We start from the raw sequence: 11,569 nt of genomic DNA on the forward strand, positions 1-11,569 counted from the left end.
TTTCTTTTTTCATTGCCTTACTAGCTATATTGCTTTTTCATGTTATTTTAATGGGTCTCTTGGGGTTTACAGTATGTATATTTAACTTAACATAGTTCAGCTTCAAGTGATATAATACCAGTTCACAAATAGTTTGAGAATCTAACAACAATATACTTAAATTTCTCCTGTTTTGGCCTTTGTGCTATTGTTGCCATGCAGTATAGTTCAATATATGTTATAAACTCTACAACAAGTGATAGATTTCCCTTTAAGCTGTCAGTTGTCTTTCAAGAAAGTTAAATGGTAATAATTTTGTTTACCCACATGGTAACCATTTCAGTTATTTCCTTTGTACTACCTCTTTCTGTCTGGTGTCATTTTTCTTCTGTCTTTTAACATTTTTATAGTGCAATTCTGCTAATAATGAATTCTTTCAGTTTTGTATGTCTGAAAAAGTCTTCATTTTGCTTTTATTTAAAAAAATAATAGTTTTTCTTTGAAAATATTGCTTCACTGTCTTTTGGTTTATTTTCTGATGAGAAATCTATCATTCTTATCTTTCTCTGTATATACTGTATCTTTTTTTTTAAGATTTTATTTATTTATTCATGAGGGAGAGGAAGCGCACGCGTGAGAGAGAGAGAGAAAGAGAGAGAGAGAGAGAGAGGGACAGAGACACAGCCAGAGGGAGAAGCAGGCTCCATGCAGGGAGCCTGATGTGGAACTTGATCCCGGCACTCCAGGAACACTCCCTGAGTGAAAGGCAGACACTCAACTGCTGAGCCACCCAGGCATCCCTAGTGTATCTTTTTCTGACTGGTTTGCCATTTTTTCTTTATCACTGGTTTTAAGCAATTTGATTGTCTGTGCCTGGTTGAAAATTATGTTTCTTGTGCTTAGGGTTTGTTGATATTTTTAGGTTTGTATGTTTATAGATTTCATCAAATTCAGAAAATTTTTGTGCATTATTTCTTCAAGTATTGTTTTCTTTTCTCCCTTCCTTCTTATGGACTCCAGTTATATGTAAATTAGGCTGCTTGTAGTTGTTCCACAGCTTGCTGATAATTTGTTTATTTACAAAATTTTTAGATTCTTCTTTGTATTTCATTTTGTATGGTTTCTATTGCTTTATCTTCAAATTTACAACTCCCTCCCTCTGTAACGTCCAAACTACTATTCATCCCATCTGCAGATTTTTCATACTAAACATTGTAGTTTTCATTTGTAGAAGTTGAATCTGGTCTTTTAATTTTTTTCCATTTCTTGACTAAACACATTGAATTTTCCCTCTAGATTCTTAAGCATAGGGAATATAGTCATAATAAGTATTTTAATATATTTGTCTGCAAATTCTATAAACTCATTTTTAGGTCATTTTTGGTTCATTTTTCTCATGGGTTGTATTTTTCTCTTGTTTCCATGTCTAATAATTTTTTTATCTGATATCAGACATTAGAATTTTATCTTACTAAATGCTGGATGTTTTTATGTGCTTATACAAAAGTCCTCTGAATACTTAATCCAATAGCCTGTGACTTAGGAAGTTTTCCACTCTGGCTGGTGAGAGCATGCAATACTTTGGCTCCATGTGAACATTGTTACCTTTAATATTTGGGGGCAGTTTTTTTTCTCTATACTCAGATGGTTTCATGATATACATGGACAGTCAGTATTGTATTGAACAGTCTTGGAGATCCTTTGTAGATCTTTGGTGTTCTTGCTCTGTGCATTCTCTTCCTGTGAACCCAACTGCCTTGGTCTCCCAGAGTTCCAGCTTTTTCCTCCTCAAACTCAAGAATACTGATACATTTCAGCTGAATTTACCCTCCCTCAGCTGCTGGAAATTTTCTCCAGGCAACAAGCTTGGGCAATTGTAGGTCTCATCTTACTTGGTTTTGGTCTCTCAAGGATCTTTATCCTACATTGCCTGATACTTAATGTCTTTAAAACTATTTCATTATATATTTTGCATAGTATTTTAGTTGTTTTAGGTGGGAAGGTAAATCTGACTCCTGTTCTTTTTTTTAAAGATTTTATTTATTTATTCATGAGAGACACAGAGAGAGAGGCAGAGACATAGACATAGAGGGAGAAACAGGCTCTTTGCAGGGAGCCCAATGCAGGACTCAATCCCGGACCCGGGATCATGTCCTTAGCTAAAGGCAAATGCTCAACTGCTGAGCCATCCCAATGTCCCAGTCTGACCCCTGTTCTTATACAAAGGTCCTCTGAATACTTAATCCAATCCAAATGGAGGTCTCCTAATTTGTTATTACATAAATTTTAATATGTATTTTATTATTAAATTATTAAACATTAAGTTATTCTATATTATATTTTTCCTTTAAAATATTTTATTTTATATTTTATTTATATTTTATTACCTTTGTAATCCTACAAAAATCTATTTAGTTATATCTATTCATACACACATATATGTTTTTAAATTTTTAATTTATCTTTAAATTATTTTTTAAATTTAAGTTTTAGTTAATATACAGTGCAATATTGGTTTTAGGAGTAGAATTCAGTGATTCATCACTTACATTCAGCACCCAGTGCTCTTCACAAGTGCCCTCTTTAATAAGAGTCTGGGCACTTAAAAAATTAGCTTGTGCAGAGACCAATATAGCTTGATTTCTAAATAGATTATATTGATGGTTTTGATATAGAACATAATTTAACATTTTTTTGGTGTAGTATTTTTACTGAAAACTTGAGTGCTCTGAAGAGATGTATAAGAATCACTATTATTTTTATTCTCTTAAAATCTCTTAAAAGTTCTGACAAACATGGGTAGTACTTGGTAACTAAATTAAAATGTTAGTATATTTTATACATATACATTTTTTTATGCATTTATTTGTTTACTAGGTCTTCATCCTCCAGGTCCACCTTTAGCAAGACCCATTCTCCCCCGAGAACGAGGTGCTCTGGATAGAATTGTTGAATATTTAGTTGGTGATGGTCCACAGAACAGGTAATATTTATTAAGGTGGTAGGTAAATGAAAATGAGGAAAAAGTTTATTGATCAGGGTGTGTGTGTGTGTGTGTGTATGCACAGGATGTTCTACAATTTTGTTGCTCCTGTTTCCTGATTTTAGAACATAATAGAATATTTTATAGACTTGCAGAGTAAATATTCAGTTGTTTTTCAGTAAGGGTTTGGATAAAATCTGGATAAAATACAGAAAAACATATAGAGAAAATAACATTGTCTAAGATTATTTTTAGGGACATTGCATCATTTCATTGAAACTTTTGAAGAGCAAACAAATAGTGAAAAAATGGTAGGTTGTAAGAAATGGAGTTTTATAGATGTCAGTGCTGGAATTGATTTTAACAACAATGAGGACAACTTTTTTTTTTTAACAATGAGGACAATTTACATATGACACTTTTAGTTTTCAAAATACTTATTCAGTTATTATATCATTTGATTTTTATGATAATCCTAGGAAGATAAACATGATGTGAGCAAAGTAACTGCCATAGTGTAAACTTTAAAACAATACTTAGGAAAAAAAAAATACTTGGGATAGTAGAGTAGATATTTGACAAGATTATGATTAATATTATCATTTTAATAAAAAGACTGAATTTGATGTTAATATAATAAATTGTATATTATTCAAAACAGACAAGTTATTATTTGATAGGGCCAAGTGTTTGTTAAGTACATACACAGAGAACAGAGAGAGTATATATTTATATATATATATAAATAGGAAATGAGGAAGATGTAGAACTAGGATAGATTTAGGAATCATCATGTATGAAATTAATCTTTGGATTTGGCTAAACAAATTCATTTCTTTGTTACAGATTTCTCAGAGGTTTTAATAACATTCATTGTGAATCTCTAAGAGTTTCTAATTTTTCCTATCTTATCTGGCCACAGATTTGGGGTCTGTCATCTTCAGACATACATGTTAGGAAATATTGAAATTTAAGTGTTCTGTTATTGAATATATTTCTGTTAATTTGCTAAGGATATATTCATTTGACTGTTGCTTTGTTTTTTATTTGGTGTATAAATTATATTTTAAAAGGGTTGAAATTTTGGCTGTTGTTTAAAGAGTATTGTTTATTAAGTAACATTTAATTTGTTTTGACGTATTTCGTTATGTTAAATATAAGTTAGCTGTGATGGCTAAAGTAGCCTTTCCAGGGTTTGCATTTGTAACTGATATATTCATTTTTTCTTTTGGTATAGATATGCCCTTATATGTCAGCAGTGTTTTTCTCATAATGGCATGGCTTTGAAAGAAGAATTTGAATACATTGGTAAGAATTATTGAGCAGTTAGATTTAAATATTTTACTCTTAAATATTTCATTCTATGCCAACTTCTAGGTAAATGTCACTTTGTTTTAGGTACTATCCCTGTATGTATTTTTCAGACATGTTCTTATTTTACAACACAGAGCAAGCAGGAAAAACAATACAGATGTTTTCCTTATACAGTGTACAACTTCTAGGTCAGTTTTCTTAAACTTCCCTGTGTATCTGAATCACCTGAAAAGCTTTTTAAAAATTATGCCCAGGATCCACCTATGAAGAGTCTGTTTTAATTGATCTGGGGTGGGGAGGCAGGTTTTTTTTTGTTTTTGTTTTTGTTTTTTTTAGAGCACCTCAGGTGATTCTCATGTGCAGCTACTATTTAAAAAATATTGTACTAAATTAATTATGCTTCGCAGATATGACATACTACATTTTCTTGGGCAAGTGAGCAAGGTTCTGGACTTGAAAACACTTAAGGATTCTAGTGACTAGAAATGTAATTTCTGTAAAACATTTTAGGTTATTATAGATTGTTTTGCTATTAGATAATCTGCCATGTAACTTATGATCTTTACTGTTTTAAAATTAATATTTCAATTCTAATAATAATTAGAAAGTGTGCTTGAAAATTAGCTTTTGTTAGAGCACCTGCAATATTATTAAAACCAGAAGTACTTTCACAAGGGATAAATAATTTCTGAAGGGTTCTTTAACTACTTTGCAAAAGTAGTCAATTACTATCTGATTAGTCCATGAAAGTTTTTTTTTTTTGGTCTGTGGTTTTATTTTATTATTATTTTTTTAATTCTCTGCAGCTTTTCGATGTGCCTACTGTTTTTTCTTGAATCCTGCAAGAAAAACTAGACCTCAGGCTCCAAGGCTTCCAGAGTTTAGTTTTGAGAAGAGACAGGCAGTGGAAAGCTCAAGTTCACTTGGTCCCTTGCCCTCAGGAAGTGTGATTTCATCAGAGAACCAGATCACTGAAGGTATGAATATGTTAATTAAAAATTTTTATCTCTTAATGATATTTGCTATTTAACAATAAAAGCATAATGCTTTTAGATAAGAATGGATTAATTTATGAGATTTTGCAGCATGCATGTATCAGCTATTGCTCTGATACTCTAGCCTCCTGTGTGATGGGTCTGGTGTGTTTCAGTTTTAAAATACAGGTTATACTGTGTTAAGCAGCATCTAGCAACAGCTAGTTAAGCATTTGTTTATGGGTTGACATCTACGTGTAACTGTGGGAGATTTGACTCGTAATGTTTTCGTGGAATCATTTTTGCAATTTATTTAAGTGAAGCAGATTATAAGAATTATTCAACTACTTTAAAAGGGTTAAGTTCTGATAAGATTTGTAACTAACATTGATAAAATAGCTTTATGCCTACCACTGGAATTGGTAAGGTTACCAAGCAGGAAACTTTGGAATTGGAAAGTCATCCTTGCATTCTTTGGGTACTATGTTGATAGGACTGATATTCCCTTGCAACAATTTTTGGGGTCTTTAAGATTAATATTGCTAATGGATACCTTTGATGTAAGACAGCCTTATTTTAGGGAAACAAAATTTATCAGAATTTATTGGTTTTTAGAACTCATCTTGTAATTGTTTTAGGACTTCTTGAGGAAGTTTCATGAAAAAATGGAAAAGATGAGATGCAAGATCTGACTATTGCCAACTATTTCTTGTTAATATTAGGTGGGGAGCTGTTTGTTAAGCAGCTCTGAATCATGAAGATGCTAAAAGTATGGCACAGGCCATGATATTTTGGTGCTATGTCTGATATAGAAAAAAAAAATCCATATTAGAAGTTTAGTTCACATAGTTTATTTAGCAGTCAGTATTCATTCTTTTAATTTCTAGGAATTCTCATTTACATATATTTGATTTCTTCTTTATATAACCACTGAGTAGTGAAAAAAACGGCTTTAACTAATAATAATATGAGACAGTGAATTTTCAGATGTGAGAAGTTTAGTATGAAAATTTGAGTACCTTTTTTGTTTTTTTAAACTTAGAATGAATGTAAAATATATGTATTGATTTGGGCTTGGCTTTTGGCTTACTAACATGTATTAAAATGAATTTGAACACAGATAGTCATGACAAGAAGCCTGTATACTATCAACATGGAATCAGTACCTTCACCTACTCCACTCCACGTCTGCAGCATCAACTCCAAACATAATCAGTTTTTTCTTTTGCTTAATTCATGCTCTGAGCTGCATGCTGTCACATGCAAATCAGCTGCCTTGCTATTGTAGCCTCTTGGAACTGAAAACTAAAGAATTTCATACTGAAGATGCCTAAGAAAAATTGAAGTCCTTTCCATGAGTAACCTTGCTTATGAAGGCTAAAGTGAATATTTGAAAGCTAATAGTTGAGACAAAAAGGAAACAAAACAGCCAGCAAAATAAAAATCTTGATAATGAGTTCCATGCTTTAATATCTTCTGCTAAGGTTGAGATGGATAGTTAGCAAACAACACCCAGCTATACCTTTCCTTCTCATCAAATCTAGGAGGAGCAATACCTCAGATGTCTCATTTTCTATCTGAAATCTCCAGAACGAAGTCTAACTGGCTCAAACTCAGCCCTAATAAGGTAATGTTAATAGGTGAAGACAAAACCTGAGGCAAGGTCTAACAACTCTGTAGGGCTAGAAACTGAAACAACAATTCCATTTGGTTAAGATAGTCTTGGGTTTAGTAACCTTTTCATACTTCTCCTTGGATTCACCAAAATGGCTATGAGAACCTTATTTCTTTGGCTTTCCAGAAGATTGAAACTTTTCTCCAAGACTACTATCTCACCACTATGATATACAGTTACCATTTCCAATTGACTAGGAAGTGTTCAGGTGAAAGATGAAGCTGCATTTGTTTTAAACCCTGGTGGCATACCTTTAATGATTATATTGAACTATTCAGTAACACCGTATTGTCACAATCATCTCTCTGTGCTGACAGCCATTGTATGTGAGGGCTTAGATTTCTGATTTCTATGTTCTTAATGTAAAAACTTGAGGTCTTAAAAAAAAAATCTTTCCTGCTTTAATTTTCGTATTATTTAAAGTAGTGAAATAGCTCCTTGATAGTAGCAGAAATTGCAGAGATTAGGTATTGAATTCACAGAGGGAACTAAAAGGTAATTTTCTTCCATCTGAATTTTCCTTTCAAGAAATATTCTGTAACTATTTATATGAATAATCTTGAGTCATTAGAAGCAACTATTTTTTTTTTTTTCAATCTGTGATGCAAGACTTTGAAATTGAGTTTTGTCTTGGTTCTGCTACTGGAAGATTTTGCTTTTAGGATGAGACACAAGGCTTTTGAAAACTTTTTGGATCAATCTTTAGAACAACATATGAAACCTTGGAAAGTTTTCATCAAAGAAGGAGACCTAGAAGGACTTTCTCTCATTAATTACTCATTTGGATTCCTAGACTTTTCTTCTAAAACTGTGTATCCAGGTGCTTTGGCAATGCTGTATTAAAGAAACATAAGAAATTAGGACTATGGATTATCTTTCTATCTAAGAGCATATTAGACATGGTATGCCAAAGTAATCAACTACTTTTAGGTTGCTCAGTTTCTTTTATGGCTAAATGAGTAGTGAATCTCTTCTAAGCCACATCAAAGTAGTTTATCAGTTTTGCTTTTTTAAAATGTGCTTTTCAAAATACTTGATGTGTAGCTTTTTTGTTGTTGTTGTTAACTATGATCAATATATAGAATAGGCGGTTTGTAGATTGTTAGTGTACCAGCAGAGTGATTTTAGGCTAACATGTTTGAAAAATGTTGATATTGTTTTATGTATGTATGTATGTATGTATTTATTTATGTTAATATTGTTTTAATTTGTCTAGATCTTATGTAATTATTTTAATAAAATATAGTTTTTGTTCAACTGGCAATAACTTGCTAATAATAAAACATGGCTTTTAATCAATACCAAAAAAAGCATAAGTAACATTTAAATAAGGTGAAATTTATTGGTAATCTGATTTCTTTTTTTTCTTTCTTTTAAGCAATATACTGTTACTGTAAGGTCATGTTAAACTAGAGAAAATTCTGTTTTTACTGTTGTTTGTTATGCTCTAGGAAATTGAACTATATGATAATGTAAATTTTGTTGAATCATGTATTTACCACATCCAAAAAGCTTGTACCTTTATTGATATTTAATTCCATACAGCTTCCTCAGGATGTAAACTTACCGATAGTATCTTTTTGCATGTTTGTTGTAGACCTAGAGATCTTTTGGCCTTTTGATTCTCTTTTCTTTTCTTTTTTTTTTTTTTTAAAGATTTATTTATTTATGATAGACCTAGAGAGAGAGAGGGGCAGAGACACAGGAGGAGGGAGAAGCAGGCTCCATGCAGGAAGCCCGATGTGGGGCTCGATCCCGGAACTCCAGGATCACGCCCTAGGCCAAAGGCAGGCGCTAAACTGCTGAGCCACCCAGGGATCCCCTTGATTCTCTTTTCTAAAACAATTTCTCCTAATGTTTTACATTTTGCCTAATAATGACATTTCTTACTCATCTAATGGATTTGTTCACCAGTGGTAGATAACAGTATTAGTATTACACAGTATTCTGTGTGTTCAGTATGAGTGATTTTTCTCATAGGTGGTTTTTATTTAATTGAATTTTAGTCATTGAGTCACTGGGTTAAGTTTTGAGATGAAATTCCTGTTTTTGTTCCTTAATATAAGTTGGCCATTTTCCTTAAGGCAAAAAGTCTTGTAAAAACTGCTTTAAGATCTGTGAATTCAAAGACAAACTGTCCATTTTAATAAAATAAATTCTCGGGATCCCTGGGTGGCGCAGCAGTTTGGCGCCTGCCTTTGGCCCAGGGCACGGTCCTGGAGACCCGGGATCGAATCCCACGTCGGGCTCCCGGTGCATGGAGCCTGCTTCTCCCTCTGCCTTTGTCTCTGCCTCTCTCTATCTCTCTCACTGTGAGCCTATCATAAATAAATAAAATTAAAAAAATAAAATAAAATAAATTCTCCTTTGGGTAAGTTTTTAAGTCTACACATACAGTGGCTACTGATGTGTTAACAAGGCAAAAGTTTGGTGCATTAGCAGGACAAATTTTTGTAATTGTTATTATAAAAAGAAATAAAAAACAAGAATCTAAATGAATTCGCCAAAATATGAAGGATTTTCAAAGGTATAAACTAGATAGAATTATGTTTTGTTTTCTTTTTTCCTGTGGAAATTATAGATTTCTAGAGGAAATATATGAATTTGTTTTGCTAGACTATTATTTAATTTTCTTAGAAAATTATTCTTTCAAGAGCTAGAATAAAACCCAAAAGGTAATGTGACGTTTTAACATGTTTTTGCATGTGTGTGGTTTATAGATAAGACAGTGGTATTTGTTACACAGTTATACTCAGTTTTATGAGTTTGAGTTGTCTGGCTGAGTTAAGGCTTTGCCCAAACAACTGGAAACCAATTATTACAATTGGGTAGAAAAAGCTTTTTCTCTCAAGAACATTAGGGAGAGGGGGCAGGGGGCAGGAGTGGGGAAAGGAAAATTCTGTAGGTCATTTTTGTTTTATCACATTATGATATATTGTTTTCTTAGCATTGTGGATGCCAATGTTGATTTTGAAAATTATCTTACGGATGGTATTGATCATTCAGGTAACTTTATTTTAACTTTAGTCTTAAACTGGTGTTGCACAGGGGAGAAAAGGCCTGTTTAATGAGTGTGAACACAAGGGTTGGTTTCTTTTTTAGTATTTATGCCCAAATATTGACATCTTCTATAATGTATTTTTATATTACCAAGCTATTTTTATATTTTTTGTATATTTTTTAATTGGAGTTCAATTTGCCAACATATAGCATAACACCCAGTGCTCATCCTGCCAAGTGCCCCCCTCAATGCCTGTCACCCAGTCACCCCATACCCCCACCCACCTCCCTTTCCACTACCCCTTGTTCGTTTCCCAGAGTTAGGAGTCTCTCATGTCCTGTTACCCTCACTGATATTTCCCACTTATTTTCTCTCCTTTCCCCTTTATTCCCTTTCACTATTTTTTATATTCCTCAAATGAATGAGACCATATAATGTTTGTCCTTCTCTGATTGACACTTCACTCAGCATAATACCCTCCAGTTCCATCCACATCGAAGCAACTGGTGGTATTTGTCATCTCTAATGGTTGAGTAATATTCCATTGTATACATAGACCACATCTTTATCCATTCATCTGTCGATGGACACCGAGGCTCCTTCCACAGTTTGGCTATTGTGGACATTGCTGCTATAAACATTCCACCAAGCTATTCTAAACTGGAACTTCACAAAAAAAAAAATAGCTATTTTTATTAAAATAGGCAAATGATATTCTCCCATAGAAGTAAAGTAAATACTTCTGGAATATATTTAATAATCTTATTATAAAGTTTTGTGGTTTACTTCTTAAACATGTAATTCTGTTATTTTTGCATACCTAATCCACTTAAATCTTGTTTGGATGACTTTTCACAAAATGGCATTTGGCATCCAAAAATCAATTCTCTGTGTCGTTTAGACTGATGTCTGCATTATAGGCATTATGACACCTAGCAGTTTTTCTGTAGTATTACTGCTCTTAAAATTACTTTTCCACAAATTAACCTGGGGGAAGAAAAGTAGTCATCAATAGGCTTTTTGATTATTTTCAAGCCCTACCCATCATTTCACCAGTTTTTAAGGCTTCTTTATATTCTTTGAAATACAGTAAAGTATTGACAAGCAAGCTTTGTGTATGATGTCATTTTCTAATTGTGATAACCCATGGTGCTTCTTAGAGTTCATCTTTATGCATTTAAGAGTTAAAGTATTGTAGTACTTCTTTTTGTGTTATCTGCTTCAAGACCCCAGAGTTTAATTAAATTGGATTTGACCAATGATGTGTCTCTTTCTGAAAATAGTTACATCACAAAGCTTAAATGTGATAAACTATGAACTTGAGTACTTCTCCCATTTAAGTTCAGTACTAAAGTGATTGGTCATACAGAATATGACAAATTATCTGAGCCTATATTCACTTAAATATGTTTATTGGTGAGTTGAGTCCTAAACCCTGAGCTCTTTGTCTTTTCATTTCGTGTGGCTTTATTGATTTGTTCAGAAGGCTTTCTAAAATAAAACAAATTATAAAGTTCTTGGCAAGTAGGTGTTGCTCAATGGCCAGAGAGTTGTGGAAAACCGTGACTCTGGGAGGGTAGAATTACAAATGGTTGGCAACTCCTGAAACTTTCCACTGAAGCACTTGTCTGCCCTTGTGGCAG

At 32.9% G+C, this 11,569-nt stretch overlaps 1 protein-coding gene across 5 annotated transcripts in view; it reads left to right on the top strand.

Annotated features, from left to right (window-relative positions):
* LNPK (lunapark, ER junction formation factor) overlaps nt 1-11,569 on the top strand; it is an 88,968-nt gene that overhangs the window by 63,798 nt on the left and 13,601 nt on the right. For 2 of the 5 annotated variants that reach the window (XM_077883145.1, XM_077883146.1), the window contains 3 exons: nt 2,857-2,962; nt 4,200-4,270; nt 5,083-5,253. In XM_077883145.1, coding sequence (XP_077739271.1) covers nt 2,857-2,962; nt 4,200-4,270; nt 5,083-5,253 — 348 coding nt within the window. Of the gene's footprint in view, nt 1-2,856; nt 2,963-4,199; nt 4,271-5,082; nt 5,254-6,370; nt 6,766-6,794; nt 6,878-11,569 lie in introns of those variants that run through there. The other 3 variants (XM_077883148.1, XM_077883149.1, XM_077883147.1) reach the window with 3 other exon arrangements.

This window comes from Canis aureus, chromosome 34, assembly GCF_053574225.1.
Source record: "Canis aureus isolate CA01 chromosome 34, VMU_Caureus_v.1.0, whole genome shotgun sequence".
Lineage (NCBI taxonomy): Eukaryota > Metazoa > Chordata > Mammalia > Carnivora > Canidae > Canis > Canis aureus.